This window comes from Nerophis lumbriciformis, linkage group LG23, assembly GCF_033978685.3.
Source record: "Nerophis lumbriciformis linkage group LG23, RoL_Nlum_v2.1, whole genome shotgun sequence".
Classification (NCBI taxonomy): Eukaryota; Metazoa; Chordata; class Actinopteri; order Syngnathiformes; family Syngnathidae; genus Nerophis; species Nerophis lumbriciformis.
Genome location: NC_084570.2, coordinates 4,105,523 through 4,127,238, shown reverse-complemented (window position 1 = coordinate 4,127,238; position 21,716 = coordinate 4,105,523). Strand labels below are relative to the sequence as shown.

The window sequence follows — 21,716 nt, the reverse complement described above, 5'->3', positions numbered from 1 at the left end:
ACACTTGTGATTTAGGGCTATATAAATAAACATTGATTGATTGATTGATAGTTTAACCCCCATCACTGATATACACATTTGTTTTAAAGTTGTCCTTGAATACTGATGTTTGAAATGACCTTTTCTTCTACGCTCTTCATTCTCAGAAGTGATGACAAACAATTTTTTTTGTAAATTTGCTGGTAATGTTTCACTTTTAGCCTTAACACATAATGTCTGTAACTTTACGAGCTCCTGTGGTTTCATCCATCCATCCATCCATTTTCTACCGCTTATTCCCTTTGGGGTCGCGGGGGGCGCTGGAGCCTATCTCAGCTACAATCGGGCGGAAGGCGGGGTACACCCTGGACAAGTCGCCACCTCATCGCAGGGCCAACACAGATAGACAGACAACATTCACACACTAGGGCCAATTTAGTGTTGCCAATCAACTTATCCCCAGGTGCATGTCTTTGGAGGTGGGAGGAAGCCGGAGTACCCGGAGGGAACCCACGCAGTCACGGGGAGAACATGCAAACTCCACACAGAAAGATCCCGAGCCCGGGATTGAACCCAAGACTACTCAGGACCTTCGTATTGTGAGGCAGATGCACTAACCCCTCTGCCACCGTGAAGCCCCCTGTGGTTTCAATCAACCAGAATTAATAAATAATATATTAGTGTGTTCTAAGTAATCTACTTTATGAATAATCCTTATAGCTCTTTTCTGTAGTTGATACAATGCCTTTATGTTACTCTTATGTGTGTTCCCCCACACTTCCACACAGTAGCTGATATATGGCAATGTAACTGCACAATACAATATATTACGTTTAGACTTAGATTTAGACTTCCTTTTTATTGTCATTCAAATTTGAACTTTACAGCATAGATAAGAACAACATTTCGTTACATAAGCTCATGGTAGTGCAGGATAAAAAAGCAATAAGGTGCATGTATAAATAAATAAATATATATATATATATAAAATAAATAAATATATATAAATAAATAAATAGATTACCGTACAGATAAATACATTGCACTTTTTCACATGCATCCACGTTTATGGATGTATGTTATATTGTCTTTTTTATTCCAGCGAGTTAATCCATTTTGGGGGGAGTTGAGGGGATAATTTAATTATGATGCGTTCAAGAGTCTTATGGCCTGAGGGAAGAAGCCGTTACAGAACCTGGAGGTTCTGCTTCGGAGGCTGCGGAACCTCTTTCTAGAGTCCAGCAGTGAAAACAGTCCTTGGTGGGGGTGGTAGGAGTCTTTGCAGATTTTCTGAGCCCTGGTCAGGCAGCGGATTTTTGCGGTCTCCTGGATAGGAGGAAGAGGAGTCCTGATGATCTTTTCCGCCGTCCTCACCACTCTCTGGAGAGACTTCCAGTCTGAGGCATTGCAGGCTCCAGTCCAGACAGAGATGCTGTTGGTCAGCAGGCTCTCTATAGTGCCTCTGTAGAATGTGCTGAGAATGGGGGGAGGGAGCTGTGCTCTTTTCATCCGACGCAAAAAGTGCATGCGCTGCTGAGCTCTTTTTACTGAGGTGTGTAGGGACCAGGTTATATTGTCAGTTATCTGCACCCCCAGGAACTTAGTTATAATATAACTAAAGTTTTTATATATATATATATATATATATATATATATCATACTTGCCAACCTTGAGACCTCCGATTTCGGGAGGTGGAGGGTGGGGGGTGGGGTTGGGTGCGGTTGGGGGCGTGGTTAAGAGGGGGGGAGTATATTGACAGCTAGAATTCACCAAGTCAAGTATTTCATATATATATATATATATATATATATATACATCCTGAAAATATGCAAACAAAACGGTGTTTGGATAATTGATACTTCAAACTTGCATAAATAAATCTTAAGGAATATAACATAACTTGGCTTCTGAGAGCTTCAAAATGTAATGAATAAAATGCTAAAGTTGTTGATACACAAGCAATCATTTTAATAATTAAATATGGTCATTTTAAATTACTTATGCTCATTTAAAATTAATTATTTCAAATATGTTTATTTTAATTCTATGGCTGGATGTAATAAGGAGTCAGAAAAAAAAAAAATACAATTAATTTTGATGTTTTAGCAAAATATAATACAAATGTTAGTTGTTTTTTTTTTAAATTAATAAATATATTTATTTTTAGGTAAGATAAACAAAATAATACAATTTGTCTCTAGTCTGGATGATTTAGTTCTTGTCACCCTGTTGTCCTCCCGTCGTGAAAAAAGGCTGTCCTCACTCATGTCCGCATGGAGCTGGAGGGGGCGTGGCCTCCAGCTCCAGCTGAAAATCGGGAGATTTTCGGGAGAATATTTCTCCCGGGATGTTTTCGGGTGAGGCGCTGAATTTCGGGAGTCTCCCGGAAAATTCGGGAGGGTTGGCAAGTATGATATATATATATATATATACATATATATACCTATGAACCCACGCCAGGAAACCAGCCAAAAAAGAACAGAAAACGAAACAACATCATCTGGTACAACCCCCCCATACAGCAAAAACGTCTCAACTAACATTGGACACAAATTCCTCAATCTGATTGACAAACACTTTCCCAAAGACAACACCCTAAGAAAAGTATTCAACAAGAACAACATTAAATTGAGCTACAGCTGCATGAACAATATACGACAAATCATCTCAAACCACAACAAAACAATTGCAAATGAGCCGTCGGCCCCCAGACAGAGCGACTCCAAAGGCTGTAACTGTCGAAAGAAACCTGATTGCCCTCTCAACGGGGGGTGCTTACAAACATCAGTTGTCTACCAATCTAAGGTAATACGCAAGGACATTAACACATCCGACACATATGTAGGATTAACCGAGGGAGAATTCAAAACCAGATGGAACAATCACAAGGCTTCTTTCAGGAACAAAAACCTGCGAAATACCACAGAACTCAGCAAACACATTTGGGACCTCAAAGACAATAATGTTGAATATTCAATAACATGGCAAATTCTTGCATCCAGCACACCTTACAATAGTGGTAATAAAAGATGCAACCTATGCTTGAAAGAGAAACTGTTTATTATTTACCGTCCAGACCTGTCATCCCTCAACAAGCGCAGCGAAATTGTCACAGCATGCCGCCATAGACGGAAACACCTCCTAGGTAACACATGAGCCAATCACCACGCCCCTAGGCCAGCCCGTACCCACCCACTCTGTGCCCTATATAAACCATGGTATGCGAATGCTCCCATTAAAATCTCCTGACGATTGAGGGTACCCCCCCTCATGAAACAGGCCTGTAGAGATGAAATAGTCTTGTGATTTTTTTTCCCCACACATACATATATATATATATATATATATATATATATATATATATATATATATATCTATATATATATATATATATATATATATATATATATATATATACATATATATCATACTTGCCAACCTTGAGACCTCCGATTTCGGGAGGTGGAGGGTGGGGGGCGTGGTCGGGGGTGGAGTGGGGTGCGGTTGGGGGCGTGGTTAAGAGGGGGGGAGTATATTGACAGCTAGAATTCACCAAGTCAAGTATTTCATATATATATATATATATATATATATATATATATATATATATATATACATCCTGAAAATATGCAAACAAAACGGTGTTTGGATAATTGATACTTCAAACTTGCATAAATAAATCTTAAGGAATATAACATAACTTGGCTTCTGAGAGCTTCAAAATGTAATGAATAAAATGCTAAAGTTGTTGATAAACAAGCAATCATTTTAATAATTAAATATGGTCATTTTAAATTACTTATGCTCATTTAAAATTAATTATTTCAAATATGTTTATTTTAATTCTATGGCTGGATGTAATAAGGAGTCAGAAAAATTTATTAATTTTTTTTAAATTAATAAATATATTTATTTTTAGGTAAGATAAACAAAATAATACAATTTGTCTCTAGTCTGGATGATTTAGTTCTTGTCACCCTGTTGTCCTCCCGTCGTGAAAAAAGGCTGTCCTCACTCATGTCCGCATGGAGCTGGAGGGGGCGTGGCCTCCAGCTCCGGCTGAAAATCGGGAGATTTTCGGGAGAATATTTCTCCCGGGATGTTTTCGGGTGAGGCGCTGAATTTCGGGAGTCTCCCGGAAAATTCGGGAGGGTTGGCAAGTATGATATATATATATATATATATATATATATATAACTTTAGTTATATTAGTTAAGACTGTCTAATCATTATCGCCCAAACTTAATTATTTTTTAGTGTGAATTATGCTAGTTGAATACTCTCATCGAAGATTATACACAAAATAACTACGACTAAATCAATTAGAAAGTTTACGTTGAAAATCATTGACCGGATGTGACGTAGCTTCAAAGATTTGTCAGGCACTCAGGCTGGCAGTTGTCTCATAGTAAGCCAAACGATGACAGCTAATGGCCGTTTTTACTTAAACTGTCCAACTCTGTTGTCTACCCCTTCACTTCTGTGTACCTGAGTTGTTTTTCGGGTTATTTTTGTGTTGTAACCGGTGAACCTACATGCTACGGTGTCTTCCAATTGGGGCAAACTTTTTAGCTCCAGCGAAAGGGAAGTCGACTGCGATGCGGAAGCTAGCCAGGCAGCAGCTAGCCAACATGGGCGAAGATAGGGACTCTCTATTCATCTCCGCGGACTGTTGGCTTTTTCTACATTTTGCACACGCAATGGGTCAATAGTTGGATCGCTCACTAACATTCAGACCTCTTGCAATGCTGTATATTATGCAGGCTGCACCTTAAAAGTATTGGGCCAGTGAAAACCTGCAAGGTTGCAGACACCCTTGCAGCCTCTTATAGATTTGTTTTTTCGGTTGTATGGGGGAGTAAGCAATGGGAGGCTCTGTGTCCTGCTGCATTTCCCCGGGAGAGAGTCCCAAGATCCACAGGAGAGATGTGGAGTTGGAGGAATGTCCTTTCACTGCAGAGGATGTGAGTGAGGACACCGGCACTTACCTGCAGCACATCAGTGACAGGGAGCTCCCTGATGGTGAGAGAGGAGAGCAATTATTTGCATAACAACACTACAATTATTGTTATAAAATACCGCTAACTTTCCTCTTTTTTTCAGAGCTGGCCCAAGAAGCCAACCCATCCGACCACCCCAAAGCCAGCACCCTCTTCCTCAACAAGTCTCAAACAGACGGTCAGCCTTTTGCTGTCTTTTTTCTTTCCTTTCATTCACTTGAAGCGCACCTAATTGTTATGTTTCGCCATTCCAATTTAGTACGAGAGAAAAGAAAAAGCACCTACACGAACCATGTGAGTCTGCCGGTTCCTGGCAATCAGTACAAGTACTGTACAGTGGTACCTTAACTCTGTGTTTTTCAACCTTTTTTGAGGCAAGGCACATTTTTTTTCATCATAAAAAAATACGGAGGCACACCACCAGCAGTAAACGTTAAAAAATGAAACTCCACCAGGTCGTCGTGCCTTATTTTGAGTTTGTTGGTGTTTTCCTGTGTGTAGTGTTTTACAAACCCCGTTTCCATATGAGTTGGGAAATTGTGTTAGATGTGAAAATAAACGGAATGCAAATCCTTTTCGACCCATATTCAATTGAATGCACTACAAAAACAAGATATTTGATGTTCAAACTGTTTTTTTGTTTTTTTTTGCAATTAATAATTAACTTAGAATTTCATGACTGCAACACGTGCCAACGTAGTTGGGAAAGGGCATGTTCACCACTGTGTTACATGGCCTTTCCTTTTGACAACACTCAGTAAACATTTGGGAACTGAGGAGAGACATTTTTTAAGCTTCTCAGGTAGAATTCTTTCCCATTCTTGCTTGATGTACAGCTTAAGTTGTTCAACAGTCCGGGGGTCTCCGTTGTGGTATTTTAGGCTTCATAATGCGCCACACATTTTCAATGGGAGACAGATCTGGATTACAGGCAGGCCAGTCTAGTACCCGCACTCTTTTACTAAAGTTAAAGTTAAAGTTAAAGTACCAATGATTGTCACACACACACTAGGTGTGGCGAAATTATTCTCTGCATTTAGCCCATCACCCTTGATCACCCCCTGGGAGGTGAGGGGAGCAGTGGGCAGCAGCGGTGGCCGCGCCCGGGAATCATTTTTGGTGATTTAACCCCCAATTCCAACCCTTGATACTGAGTGCCAAGTAGGGAGGTAATGGGTCCCATTTTTATAGTCTTTGGTATGACTCGGCCGGGGTTTGAACCCACAACCTACCGATCTCAGGGCGGACACTTTAACCACTAGGCCACTGAGTGGTTAGAGGTACTATGAAGCCACGTTGATGTAACACGTGGCTTGGTATTGTCTTGCTGAAATAAGCAGGGGCGTCCATGGTAACGTTGCTTGGATGGCAACATATGTTTCTCCAAAACCTGTATGTACCTTTCAGCATTAATGGCGCCTTTACAGATGTGTAAGTTACCCATGTCTTGGGCACTAATACACCCCCATACCGTCACAGATGCTGGCTTTTACACTTTGCGCCGATAACAATCCGGATGGTTTTCCTCTTTGTTCCGGAGGACACGACGTCCACAGTTTCCAAAAACAATTTGAAATGTGGACTCGTCAGACCACAGAACACTTTTCCACTTCGTATCAGTCCATCTTAGATGAGCTCAGGCCCAGCAAAGCCGACGGCGTTTCTGGGTGTTGTTGATAAACGGTTTTCGCCTTGCATAGTAGAGTTTTAAATTGCACTTACAGATGTAGCGACCAACTGTAGTTACTGACAGTGGGTTTCTGAAGTGTTTCTGAGCCCATGTGGTGATATCCTTTACACACTGATGTCGCTTGTTGATGCAGTACAGCCTGAGGGATCGAAGGTCACGGGCTTAGCTGCTTACGTGCAGTGATTTCTCCAGATTCTCTGAACCCTTTGATGATATTACGGACCGTAGATGGTGAAATCCTTAAATTCTTTGCAATAGCTGGTTGAGAAGCTGTTTTTCTTAAACTGTTCAACAATTTGCTCACGCATTTGTTGACAAAGTGGTGGCCCTCGCCCCATCCTTGTTTGTGAATGACTGAGCATTTCATGGAATCTACTTTTATACCCAATCATGGCACCCACCTGTTCCCAATTTGCCTGTTCACCTGTGAGATGTTCCAAATAAGTGTTTGATGAGCATTCCTCAACTTTATCAGTATTTATTGCCACCTTTCCCAACTTCTTTGTCACGTGTTGCTGGCATCAAATTCTAAAGTTAATGATTTTTTGCAAAAAAAAAAAAGTTTATCAGTTTGAACATCAAATATGTTGTCTTTGTAGCATATTCAACTGAATATGGGTTGAAAATGATTTGCAAATCATTGTATTCCGTTTATATTTACATCTAACAATTTCCCAACTCATATGGAAACAGGGTTTGTAGTTCTTGTCTTGCGCTGTTATTTTGGTGGCCCTTCCTGTTTTGTTGGCGTTTTCCTGTGGCAGTTTCAAGTCTTCCTTTGAGCGCTATTCCCCGCACCTGCTTTGTGTTATCAAGCAAGACTATTTAAGTAGTTGCTATCCTTCTATGTGTGGACATTGTTGCTTGTCATGTCCTGTACGGATGTACTTTGTGGACGCCGTAGGTTTTTGCTGTCGTCCAGCATTTTGTTTCTGTTTACTTTGTAGCCAGTTCAGTTTTACTTTCGCTTTGCATAGCCATTGCCTTTTCCTTTCCCTTTCGCTCATTTTTGTTTTAAGCATTGCATACCTTTTTACCTGCACGCTGCCTCCCGCTGTGCTCTGCATATTGGGAACACAACAAACCATCCTCGTCTCACCCGACACATTCCGACTTTTACAAAGCAATTAACTACCTGCTGCCACCTACTGACATGGAGTATTACGTGGTTACCCTGCCGAGTTCTACACAGCACAGACACCAAGCAACGGCACATTATTTGCAGATTATAATTATTGATTTGCAAAAAAATATTTTTTGAAGTTGCGTAATTTCCCTCGGCACACCAGACAATATCTCACGGCACACTAGTGTGCCGAGGCACAGTGGTTTAAAAACACTGCCTTAACTGACGAGTATTTTGAGATACGAGCTGTCGCTCTGCTTTTTAGTTGGCATAGCTCACGGATCCATCATCCATCCATCCATCGTTTTCCGCTTATCCGAGGTCGGGTCACGGGCCCAGACTTCCCTCTCCCAAGCCACTTCGTCCAGCTCCTCCCGGGGGATCTCAAGGCGTTCCCAGGCCAAATGGGAGACATAGTCTTCCCAACGTGTCCTGGGTCTTCCCCGTGGCCTCCTACCGGTCGGACGTGCTCTAAACACCTCCCTGGGGAGGCGTTCGGGTGGCATCCTGACCAGATGCCCGAACCACCTCATCTGGCTCCTCTCGATGTGGAGGAGCAGCGGCTTTACTTTTGAGTTCCTCCCGGATGGTAGAGCTTCTCACCCTATCTCTAAGGGAGAGCCCCGCCACCCGGCGGAGGAAACTCATTTCGGCCGCTTGTACCCGGGATCTTGTCCTTTCGGTCATAACCCAAAGCTCATGACCATAGGTGAGGATGGGAATGTAGATCGACCGGTAAATTGAGAGCTTTGCCTTCCGGCTCAGCTCCTTCTTCACCACAACTGATCGATATAGCGTCCGCATTACTGAAGACGCCGCACCGATCCGCCTGTCGATTTCACGATCCACTCTTCCCTCACTCGTGAACAAGACTCCGAGGTACTTGAACTCCCCAACCCGGAGATGGCATTCCACCCTTTTTCGGGCGAGAAACATGGACTCGGAGGTGCTGATTGTCATCCCAGTAGCTTCACACTCTGCTACGAACCGATCCAGTGAGAGCTGAAGATCCTGGCCAGTGGGTGTGTATATTGTAGCGTCCCGGAAGAGTTAGTGCTGCAAGGGGTTCTGGGTATTTGTTCTGTTGTGTTTATGTTGTGTTACGGTGCGGATGTTCTCCCGAAATGTGTTTGTCATTCTTGTTTGGTGTGGGTTCACAGTGTGGCGCATATCCTTGCTCCTGATGGCTGCTGGTTAGCGCCTTGCATGGCAGCTCCCGCCATCAGTGTGTGAATGTGTGTGTGAATGGGTGAATGTGGTAATACTGTCAAATCGCTTTGAGTACCTTGAAGGTAGAAAAGCGCTATACAAGTATAACCCATTTATCATTTATTTATATTTGTAATGGTGTTAAAGTTGTTTATATGGCCACCCTCAGTGTGACCTGTATGGCTGTTGATCAAGTATGCCTTGCATTCAATTGTGAGTGTGTCAAAAACCGTAGATATTATGTGACTGGGCCGGCACGCGAAGGCAGTGCCTTCAAGGTTTATTGGCGCTCTGTACTTCTTCCTACGTCCGTGTACATAGCGGCATTTAAAAAGTCATAAATTTTACTTTTTGAAACCGATACCGATAATTATGATACCGAAAATTTCCGATATTACATTTTAAAGCATTTATTGGCCGATAATATCGGCAGTCCGATATTATCGGACAGCCCTAGTTCCGAGTTCCGAACTCGATTGTGGAACGCTTTGAGCTCGTAATTTGAGGTACCACTGTACTACAGAAATCTCTCAGGGTGCGATCACTACAGTAATCCCTGACCATGAACCTTACTGTTTCCGGCAGATGTCCCCTGCCCTCCTGACAAAGAAGTACAGCTCCTGCTCCACAATCTTCCTGGACGACAGCACAGTCAGCCAGCCCAACCTCAAGAACAACATCAAATGGTACTTTGCTTGGCAGGTACATACAGTAATCCCTAAAATAACCAACATTTCAGCAACAGACCCAAGAGGCCCTCCAGATGTGAGTTCCAATCAATTGTCATAGTTGCAATAATACAATTGATCCTACATGTATGTATGTATGTATGTATGTATGTATGTATGTATATATGTATATATGTATATATGTGTATATATGTATATATATATATATATATACACCGTATTTTCCGCACTATAAGCCGCCCCGGGTTATTAGCCGCACCTTCAATGAATGGCATATTTCAAAACTTTGTCCACCTATAAGCCGCCCCGGACTATAAGCCGCGCCTACGCTGCGCTAAAGGGAATGTCAAAAAAACAGTCAGATAGGTCAGTCAAACTTTAATAATATATTAAAAACCAGCGTTCTAACAACTCTGTTCACTCCCAAAATGTACGCAAATGTGCAATTACAAACATAGTAAAATTCAAAATAGTGCAGAGCAATAGCAACATAATGTTGCTCGAACGTTAATGTCACAACACACAAAATAAACATAGCGCTCACTTTCTGAAGTTATTCTTCATTCGTAAATCCTTCGAATTCTTCGTCTTCGGTGTCCGAATTGAAAAGTGTGTGTATAAGGTAAGACATATTATCTGGCACTTTGTTTCGCAATATTATGCAAACACAACTTTTCTTACCTTCTGGTACCTGCTGATCTGTATTTGGGATCTCTATAAATCCTGAAAAATTGTGCGAGTCCGCCTTTGTAGTCCGTGACGACACCGTAGTCTATAAGCGTCTTTTCATGAACCGGAAACACCAAGAAGCACCACCTTTAAAATCATCCAGGTGAAGTTCGCTTGCTAGCGTTGTTGCCTTCATTGGAATAGTGATGGTGCTGACACTTCTGCTTGCTGCTCTCTGCTCAACAACCCACTGTTCGAGTTTGTCCTCCAACAGTTGCCATCTTGCTTTGTTCCCTCGGAAACTCTGTTTTGTCTTCTTTACCTGGCGCAGGTCATCTTCTTGCTTCCTCCACCTACGCACCATTGATTCATTTATGTTATATTCTCTTGCTGCTGCTCTATTTCCGTGTTCTTCGGCATGACTTATTGCCTTAAGTTTAAATTCTGCGTTATACGCGTGTCGCTTAGTAGGAGCCATTTTGTGGTCTGGTCTTTACAGATGTAAACACACAAAGGAAATGAAACGAAAATCCGCGCGCTTCTTCTTCTTCCGGGGGCGGGTGGTTGCTTACAGTAGAAGAAGAAGCGCTTCCTGTTCTATGGGGGCGGGTGCTTACCTTGGCGGTTGCTTGCGTAGAAGAAGAAGCGCTTCCTGTTCTACCGGGAAAAAAGATGGCGGCTGTTTACCTAAGTTGCGAGATCGAAACTTTATGAAAATGAATCTTAATATGTATCCATATATAAAGCGCACCGGGTTAAAAGCCGCACTGTCAGCTTTTGAGTAAATTTGTGTTTTTTAGGTGCGGCTAATGGTGCGGAAAATACGGTATATATATATATATATATATATATATATATATATATATATATATATATATATATATATATATATATATATATATATATATACATATATATATATATATATATATATATACATATATATATATATATATATATACATATATATATATATATATATATATATATATATATATATACATATATATATATATATATATATATATATATATATATATATATATATATATATATATATATATATATATATATATATATATATATATATATATATAATGCAGCCCGTAAGAGTTAGGGCTGCATGGGATTCTGGGTATTTGTCCTGTTGTGTTTATGTTGTGTTACAGTGCAGATGTTCTTCCGAAATGTGTTTGTCATTCTTGTTTGGTGTGGGTTCACAGTGTGGCGCATTATTATTAAGAGTGTTAAAGTTTTTTTTTATACCGACACCGTCAGTGTAACCTGTGTGGTTGTTGAGTAAGTATGCCTTGCTGTCACCTACGTGAGCAAGCGGAAGCCCCATACAACATGTGGCTGATCAGGCACGCTGGTTGTAGTGGGTGCTATATGCTGTACCATCACGGCACGCATGACGCTGTCAAGCCATTCTTATGAAACCCGCGTGCCGCACCATCATTCAAATTTAATATTAAGGTAAGCGCAGCGTGTCTGAGACCCCTGGTTTATACATAGCACAAAGCAAAAAAAAACTTATTTTGCATTATTTCATTTTAAATTTAAAAAATTTTTTGTGGCTCCCATTGTTATCTTTAATTTGTGAATCTGGTCAAAATGGCTCTTTGACTGGTAAAGATTGCCGACCCCTGGTCTAGTCTCTTACGTGAATGAGCTAAATAATATTATTTGATATCCCGCGACCCCAAAGGGAATAAGCGGTAGAAAAATGGATGGATGGATTTTATGCTAATGTGTTAATCATTTCACACATAAGTCGCTCCTGAGTATAAGTCGCACCCCCAGCCAAACTATGAAAAAAATTCCAACTTATAGTCCGAAAAATACGGTACTTATATACAGGTAAAAGCCAGTAAATTAGAATATTTTGAAAAACTTGATTTATTTCAGTAATTGCATTCAAAAGGTGTAACTTGTACATTATATTTATTCATTGCACACAGACTGATGCATTCAAATGTTTATTTCATTTAATTTTGATGATTTGAAGTGGCAACAAATGAAAATCCAAAATTCCGTGTGTCACAAAATTAGAATATTACTTAAGGCTAATACAAAAAAGGGATTTTTAGAAATGTTGGCCAACTGAAAAGTATGAAAATGAAAAATATGAGCATGTACAATACTCAATACTTGGTTGGAGCTCCTTTTGCCTCAATTACTGCGTTAATGCGGCGTGGCATGGAGTCGATGAGTTTCTGGCACTGCTCAGGTGTTATGAGAGCCCAGGTTGCTCTGATAGTGGCCTTCAACTCTTCTGCGTTTTTGGGTCTGGCATTCTGCATCTTCCTTTTCACAATATCCCACAGATTTTCTATGGGGCTAAGGTCAGGGGAGTTGGCGGGCCAATTTAGAACAGAAATACCATGGTCCGTAAACCAGGCACGGGTAGATTTTGCGCTGTGTGCAGGCGCCAAGTCCTGTTGGAACTTGAAATCTCCATCTCCATAGAGCAGGTCAGCAGCAGGAAGCATGAAGTGCTCTAAAACTTGCTGGTAGACGGCTGCGTTGACCCTGGATCTCAGGAAACAGAGTGGACCGACACCAGCAGATGACATGGCACCCCAAACCATCACCCAACCATGCAAATTTTGCATTTCCTTTGGAAATCGAGGTCCCAGAGTCTGGAGGAAGACAGGAGAGGCACAGGATCCACGTTGCCTGAAGTCTAGTGTAAAGTTTCCACCATCAGTGATGGTTTGGGGTGCCATGTCATCTGCTGGTGTCGGTCCACTCTGTTTCCTGAGATCCAGGGTCAACGCAGCCGTCTACCAGCAAGTTTTAGAGCACTTCATGCTTCCTGCTGCTGACCTGCTCTATGGAGATGGAGATTTCAAGTTCCAACAGGACTTGGCGCCTGCACACAGCGCAAAATCTACCCGTGCCTGGTTTACGGACCATGGTATTTCTGTTCTAAATTGGCCCGCCAACTCCCCTGACCTTAGCCCCATAGAAAATCTGTGGGGTATTGTGAAAAGGAAGATGCAGAATGCCAGACCCAAAAACGCAGAAGAGTTGAAGGCCACTATCAGAGCAACCTGGGCTCTCATAACACCTGAGCAGTGCCAGAAACTCATCGACTCCATGCCACGCCGCATTAACGCAGTAATTGAGGCAAAAGGAGCTCCAACCAAGTATTGAGTATTGTACATGCTCATATTTTTCATTTTCATACTTTTCAGTTGGCCAACATTTCTAAAAATCCCTTTTTTGTATTAGCCTTAAGTAATATTCTAATTTTGTGACACACGGAATTTTGGATTTTCATTTGTTGCCACTTCAAATCATCAAAATTAAATGAAATAAACATTTGAATGCATCAGTCTGTGTGCAATGAATAAATATAATGTACAAGTTACACCTTTTGAATGCAATTACTGAAATAAATCAAGTTTTTCAAAATATTCTAATTTACTGGCTTTTACCTGTATATTATCTTAATGGGTCTTTTAAAATACCATTTTGGTACTTGAAGACATCGCCATGTCTTCTGAATAGTGCTTCACTGCCAAAACTAGTCAGCACGGTGGTACAGGGATTAGTGTTTGTGCCTCACAATACGAAGGTCCTTGGTTCGATCCTGGGCTTGTGTGGAGTTTGCATGTTCTCCTGTGACTGCGTGGGTTCCCTCTGGGTACTCTGGCTTCCTCCCACCTCCAAAGACATGCACTTGGGGATAAAATGATTGGCAACACTAAATTGGCCCTTGTGTGTGAATGTTGTCTGTCTATCTGTGTTGGCCCTGCAATGAGGTGGCGACTTGTCCAGGGTGTACACCGCCTTCCGCCCGAATGCAGCTGAGATAGGCTCCAGCACCTCCCGCGACCCCGAACGGGACAAGCGGTAGAAAATGGATGGATGCTGAAACTAATGGCTTTTTTTCTGTTTCAGCGTTGCCTTGGCAATATACTACCACATAAAAAACAGGTAAAGGTACTTTGCTTATTTGCTTAGTGACGCTGTTAAAGGCAATACACGAGCAAAGTCTTGTTTTGTTAAATTTAGCTGGAGTTATGTTTATTTTCGCTTGATGTAATTTGTTAGTCAATCAGAAAGCAAACTAATGTGAAATAGTACATTTCTGCTGAAGAGGTAGTAAAGGTTTAATGTTTAGGTAAATTTGTACCTGTTAAAAATAACCACATTCTTGTCTGCTGCAGAGATTCAAATCGCTCACTGGAAATATTTGATGAAAAGAAACATCCACTGTCGGTGAGTTAAAATGGTTGAGATTTGTAATAGTTCCTCTGCTTTGGCTCATGACTGATCTGTGTCATTGCTCTTTCTCCGTCAGCGTGAGAAAGTTGCAGATGACTACTCTGTGGTGGACCCCGAGCACAGGCTGATCTACCGCTTCATACGCACTCTTTTTGGCTCGGCTCAGCTCACCGCAGAGTGCGCCATTGTGACATTGGTTAGTGTTTTTTGCCACATGTAAACACCTAGATTACAGTTGGTCGTCAACGTTTTCCGGGCCATGGATCCCAAACTACCCACTAATACCGCCTTGATATTGTGCAATGCTAAGATATTACGATTAAGCCTGCAACAATTATTTGAGTATTTCAATTAGAAAAAAATCTTTAGTTCGAAATCTGTTGTTTCCATTAATTGTTTGAGTGTAACTAATAAAGTTAATGAAATCCGTATCGTATGAAGAGCCTGGGACTTAAAGTAAATGAACATAGTTTCTGCAAGAGGGCAATGGTCTGTGGCGGCAAACAGTGGAGAGTTTAAAAAAAAAAAAAATTGTATAAATGCAAACATGTTAGCAGTGCAGTTATATGTTATATGATGCAGTTATATGATGGGCAATTATTAGAATTTTGTTTGAGAATATTCAAGTTTATTTGTAGAGCACAATTTGTACACAAGGCAATTCAAAGTGCTTTACAGAAAATTAAAAGAAGCAAAAATGAAAATATTTCAAATTAAAATCAGACAATACAATCATAACTATCAGACTTAATTAAAATTAGAATCAATCAAAGAATGTAGATAAAGTACTTTCAGTTGTCATTTGTACAATTAAATAAAAGTGTTTTCAGCCTGGATTTGAACATTGCCTTCAAGAAGACCATTCCAGTTTTACGTGTGTGTGTGTGTGTGTGTGTGTGTGTGTGTGTGTGTGTGTGTGTGTGTGTGTGTGTGTGTGTGTGTGTGTGTGTGTGTGTGTGTGTGTGTGTGTGTGTGTGTGTGTGTGTGTGTGTGTGTGTGTGTGTGTGTGTGTGTGTGTGTGTGTGTGTGTGTGTACACATTTACATTTATATATATATATATACATACATATATATATATATATATATATATATATGTATATATATACATATATATATATATACATACATACACATGGGGACGGCGTGGCGAAGTTGGTAGAGTGGCCGTGCCAGCAATCGGAGGGTTGCTGGTTACTTCTACCATCCTAGTCACACTTCACCCTTGCTCCTGATGGGTGCCGGTTAGCGCCTTGCATGGCAGCTCCCGCCATCAGTGTGTGAATGGGTGAATGTGGAAATACTGTCAAAGCACTTTGAGTACCTTGAAGGTAGAAAAGCGCTATACAAGTATAACCCATTTATCATTTATTTATCATGGAAACATATATATGTATGTATGTATATGTGTGTGTATATATACACACATATATATATGTGTGTGTATATATATATATATATATATATATATATATATATATATATATATATATATATATATATATATATATATATATATATATATATATATATATATATATACACACACACACATATATACATATGTATGTATGTATGTATGTATATATGTGTGTGTATATATATATATATATATATATACACACACACACACATATATATATATATATATATATATATATATATATATATATATATATATATATATATATATATATATATATATATATACTGCTTAAAATAAAGTGAACGCCATAATAACACATCCTCGATTTGATGAATGGAATATTATTAAATAAGTTGTTCTTTACATAGTTGAATGTGCTGACAACAAAATCGCACAAAAATGATCAATAGAAATCAAATGTATTAACCTATTGAGGTCTGAATTTGGAGTCACACTCAGAATTAAAGTAGAAAAACACACTACTGAACATGTGAAATTGGTTGTCATTCGTTGTTGCTCGTTGGAGTTTACTTTGTTCCCTTTGATTTTTTTGAGCAGTGTATATACTTTATATATAATTTATACATACATTAGTTCAAAATGGTGTGCGTCCCACAGAAAGTGGGGTTAAAGGCATGCTGTCGTTTAAAACTGTTGAAAAATTAGCATTTAAAACAACGCTGCTAACATTTGACAGAAATGTAATTTTTACATGTTTGTGTTTCCTCACTTGGAATCTGCCAGAGTTGAGATTTTTTTGCATATGACCTGTTAAGACATCCGTTTATACTGTAGTGTTTACAGGTAAAAGCCAGTAAATTAGAATATTTTGAAAAACTTGATTTATTTCAGTAATTGCATTCAAAAGGTGTAACTTGTACATTATATTTATTCATTGCACACAGACTGATGCATTCAAATGTTTATTTCATTTAATTTTGATGATTTGAAGTGGCAACAAATGAAAATCCAAAATTCCGTGTGTCACAAAATTAGAATATTACTTAAGGCTAATACAAAAAAGGGATTTTTAGAAATGTTGGCCAACTGAAAAGTATGAAAATGAAAAATATGAGCATGTACAATACTCAATACTTGGTTGGAGCTCCTTTTGCCTCAATTACTGCGTTAATGCGGCGTGGCATGGAGTCGATGAGTTTCTGGCACTGCTCAGGTGTTATGAGAGCCCAGGTTGCTCTGATAGTGGCCTTCAACTCTTCTGCGTTTTTGGGTCTGGCATTCTGCATCTTCCTTTTCACAATACCCCACAGATTTTCTATGGGGCTAAAATCAGGGGAGTTGGCGGGCCAATTTAGAACAGAAATACCATGGTCCGTAAACCAGGCACGGGTAGATTTTGCGCTGTGTGCAGGCGCCAAGTCCTGTTGGAACTTGAAATCTCCATCTCCATAGAGCAGGTCAGCAGCAGGAAGCATGAAGTGCTCTAAAACTTGCTGGTAGACGGCTGCGTTGACCCTGGATCTCAGGAAACCGAGTGGACCGACACCAGCAGATGACATGGCACCCCAAACCATCACTGATGGTGGAAACTTGACACTAGACTTCAGGCAACGTGGATCCTGTGCCTCTCCTGTCTTCCTCCAGACTCTGGGACCTCGATTTCCAAAGGAAATGCAAAATTTGCATGGTTGGGTGATGGTTTGGGGTGCCATGTCATCTGCTGGTGTCGGTCCACTCTGTTTCCTGAGATCCAGGGTCAACGCAGCCGTCTACCAGCAAGTTTTAGAGCACTTCATGCTTCCTGCTGCTGACCTGCACCCATTTGCAGGAAATGTAGTCTTGATTTTCAAAATTTTTTAAAACATTCTTCTTCATACTGCATTAATATATGCTACTTTTAAACTTTCATGCAGAGAAGGAAATCACAACTAAAAAAATCACAAATTTTTTCATACGGTGTTGATGTGGAAATTTTTGTCTCGGCATTTTGATGGTGTGGACGTGTGGCACCGAATGGAGATAAGCGTCTCGACAGACGTTACAATATTTGAACAATGATGACGAAAACTGTTTTCTCTGTCTTGTCCGTGTGTCGAAAATTGTTATGCGCTTATTTTTTTATTTGATTTTGTGCGTGGCATAGATTTGCTATGCGCAGAGGACGCTTAAACAGTGCGCAATTGCACAGGCGAGCACCTTAGAGGGAGCGTTGCTCGCACGGCTGCGCTAGCATCACAGCTAACGTTAGCCATGCTGCTACCTCTCTGCTCGGGGAGGACGTATACGTATGTGACGTATGAGGTGACAGTATGTGACGTATGTCGTGACAGTATGTGACGTGTGTAAGAAGGTGCGCTTGCTGTCTGTGAGAGGGAGACACAGGAAAGAGTGAGAAGAGCCTGTCGTGTACTGCCAGCAGCTAAAAGCAACTGCGTGAGAATTCACAGACCTGTGGATGTGTTGAAGGTGTGCTGGAAAATGCGGAACGGAAATTACGGAGCAGCAGAAAAGTGGAATGTATTATTTAAATCGGTGCGTTGGAAAACACGGACCGGAGTTTTTTTTCCAACTGGATCTGGATCGGCATTTTTCCATGCCTTGCCGATACGCAATTTTTGGCAAATATCGGCAGCCGATCCGATCCAAATATCGGATCGGGACATCCCTAGTGAACACTGACCTTAGGTTATTGTCATGGCGTTTCCAGACCCACACCTCCCGCCACCTGAACAGTTTTTTCCCCTCGGCCATCAGGCACACGAACAATAACTCCTAACAGTAGCTCCTTGAATTCCTTCTAAGTCTATAACAAGATCTGATAGCTCAGTTACAGCTCTTGTTATTACCAAATCTGTGTTATATGTGTTTTTTTGTTGCACGATTGCACCAAGAAAAATTCCTTGTTTGTGAACCCGTTCTCAAACAATGGCAATAAAACTATTCTGATTCTGAATCTAGTGGAACTTGCAGGACGTCGGTGGTTGAGGCCTGGGTCGGATTTGGGGAAAAAAACCCTGAATTGTACTGTTCACACAAACATGGAAAAAATCAGATACCAGTCACATATGGACAAAAAAAATCAGATTTGATTTGCTGTGTGAAAATAGCCAGATTCTTTTATCTTTCATCTTGGCTCTTGTTTCACTGGGAGTTTTTTGTATGAGACAGCCAACGTTTTACCGTGCAGAAGTGGCTTAAAGCACACTCAGACATTCATCTTCTCTTGCAGGTGTACTTGGAGCGGCTGCTAACTTACGCAGAGATTGACATTTGCCCTTGCAACTGGAAACGGATCGTTCTAGGTGCAATCCTGCTGGCTTCTAAGGTGTGGGACGACCAGGCAGTATGGAATGTGGACTACTGCCAGATCCTCAAAGACATCGCTGTGGATGACATGTACGTGTTGCTTGTACTCACCTGTTGAGGTCTGACACGATCTCTGATGGTAGCTTTTTGGTTTTTCAGGAACGATATGGAGCGACACTTCCTTGAGTTGCTCCAGTTCAACATCAACGTGCCGGCCAGTGTCTATGCCAAGTATTACTTTGACCTGCGTTCGCTCGCCGATGACAACAACCTTGGCTTCCCTTTGGAGCCACTAAGCAACAAGAGGGCCCAAAAACTAGAGGTGAGTGGATCAGATGCTGAACTTGACCTCATGTCTCTTTCCTGGCGGCTCAGGTTGTGACATTGACTTTCAATATTGTCTTCAGGCGATCTCCAGGCTTTGTGAGGACCGGTACAAGTACCTGAACAAATCCACTTTGAAGAGGTCTCTCAGTGCAGACAACCTAGTTGGGACTAAGAACTCAAAGGCAGTACTGTCCTAATTGTACAGCAGCCGTGTTGGATCCCATAAGGTAGTGAAGCACCATCATGGACGTTTAAAGTAGGAGTTGTTTTAAAATTATGGTAAAGTGGTGAAGGCAACCAGCATGAAGCCACACAAGTTGATGATTTGCTGGCTTTTCTTTTAGTCTTCACAAACTGTCAGATGCAACAGTGATGATGTTCCCTACTTGGGAACACAAGTGAACTCTGCCTTGCTTACCGTGTAGGCAATTATGGCTGTACAATGTATCAAATGAATGAACATTGGAGAACCAGGCGTCAAACTGTGATTTGTTCCAAAAACATCTGTCACAGATGTGGCTAGAAGAGATTAGCAGTGGCGTAGGTCATTAGCTCCCAAAAAACAAAACATCTTCCCGTTTTCGATACACTATTCATCCTAAAAAACACTTTCGCGTTGACGTTTTCAAGAAAAAACGGTAAAGAGAAACTGTCGCGGTTTCCTGCTGGGTATCTGGTAAGTTGCCATACATGAGGCCTTTTTCCATCAAAGTTCAGGAACATTAAGGTCCTGGACCCTTTAGTTCCTCAAACTATAGGTTTCTCTAGAAGTGTGTGGTTTGTGTTTCCATCGCATTTCACAGTTCTGGGTAATTTATACAGATCAGGCTGATGATGTATAGAGGAGTGGTACAGTATATTTTTACATTGATAACTTGTAAATAAACAGACAATAATAGGTCTCTTATTTTTACTAAAGTGTAAGTAAATAAAATACAAAGCAATAGGATATCAGGGTTTTTCCTGGCTCAAATTGAGGCAGATGTGGTACAATCCTGACCATGCGCCAGAATTTTAACGCAAAAAAAATATGCTGTAAAGAACACCGTACACATACTTGCCAACCCTCCCGAATTTTCCGGGAGACTCCCGAAATCCAGCGCCTCTCCCGAAACCCTCCCGGGACAAATATTCTCCTGAAAATCTCCCGATTTTCAGCCGGAGCTGGAGGCCACGCCCCCTCCAGCTCCATGCGGACCTGAGTGAGGACAGCCTTTTTTTCATGACGGGAGGACAACAGGGTGACAAGAACTAAATCATCCAGACTAGAGATAAATTGTATTATTATGCTTATCTCACCTAAAAATAAATATATTTATTAATTACAAAAAAAACTAAATACATTTTTACTATATTTTGCGAAAAACATCAAAATTAATTGTGTTTTTATTTGTATTTTTTCTGACTCCTTATTACATCCAGCCATAGAATTATACATTAAAATAAACATATTTAAAATAATTAATTATAAATTATCATAATTCATTTAAAATGACCATATTTAATTATTAAAATAATTGCTTGTTTATCAACAACTTTAGCATTTTATTCATTACATTTTGAAGCTCTCAGAAGCCAAGTTATGTTATGCAGGTCAGCAGCAGGAAGCATGAAGTGCTCTAAAACTTGCTGGTAGACGGCTGCGTTGACCCTGGATCTCAGGAAACAGAGTGGACCGACACCAGCAGATGACATGGCACCCCAAACCATCACCCAACCATGCAAATTTTGCATTTCCTTTGGAAATCGAGGTCCCAGAGTCTGGAGGAAGACAGGAGAGGCACAGGATCCACGTTGCCTGAAGTTTAGTGTAAAGTTTCCACCATCAGTGATGGTTTGGGGTGCCATGTCATCTGCTGGTGTCGGTCCACTCTGTTTCCTGAGATCCAGGGTCAACGCAGCCGTCTACCAGCAAGTTTTAGAGCACTTCATGCTTCCTGCTGCTGACCTGCTCTATGGAGATGGAGATTTCAAGTTCCAACAGGACTTGGCGCCTGCACACAGCGCAAAATCTACCCGTGCCTGGTTTAAGGACCATGGTATTTCTGTTCTAAATTGGCCCGCCAACTCCCCTGACCTTAGCCCCATAGAAAATCTG

General features: G+C 40.9%; 1 protein-coding gene across 1 annotated transcript; it reads left to right on the top strand.

Moving 5' to 3' along the window:
• The first annotated feature begins 4,346 nt into the window (after nucleotides 1-4,346).
• LOC133622504 (cyclin-Y-like protein 1) lies at nucleotides 4,347-20,088 on the top strand. Its single transcript, XM_061985314.1, has 10 exons — nucleotides 4,347-5,002; nucleotides 5,084-5,158; nucleotides 5,240-5,274; nucleotides 9,591-9,691; nucleotides 14,273-14,308; nucleotides 14,542-14,593; nucleotides 14,676-14,795; nucleotides 19,215-19,381; nucleotides 19,451-19,613; nucleotides 19,699-20,088. Exons 1-10 carry the CDS (start codon nucleotides 4,846-4,848, stop codon nucleotides 19,813-19,815), a joined length of 1,023 nt encoding a protein of 340 aa, XP_061841298.1. The 5' UTR covers nucleotides 4,347-4,845; the 3' UTR covers nucleotides 19,816-20,088.
• The last annotated feature ends 1,628 nt before the right edge of the window (nucleotides 20,089-21,716 follow it).

Coding starts and splice junctions, on each gene's coding strand:
- LOC133622504 (XM_061985314.1), top strand. CDS start 4,846: ATGGGAGGCTCTGTGTCCTGCTGCATTTCCCCGGGAGAGAGTCCCAAG. Junction 5,003..5,083: donor TGACAGGGAGCTCCCTGATG/GTGAGAGAGGAG, acceptor TCTTTTTTTCAG/AGCTGGCCCAAGAAGCCAAC. Junction 14,796..19,214: donor AGTGCGCCATTGTGACATTG/GTTAGTGTTTTT, acceptor CTTCTCTTGCAG/GTGTACTTGGAGCGGCTGCT.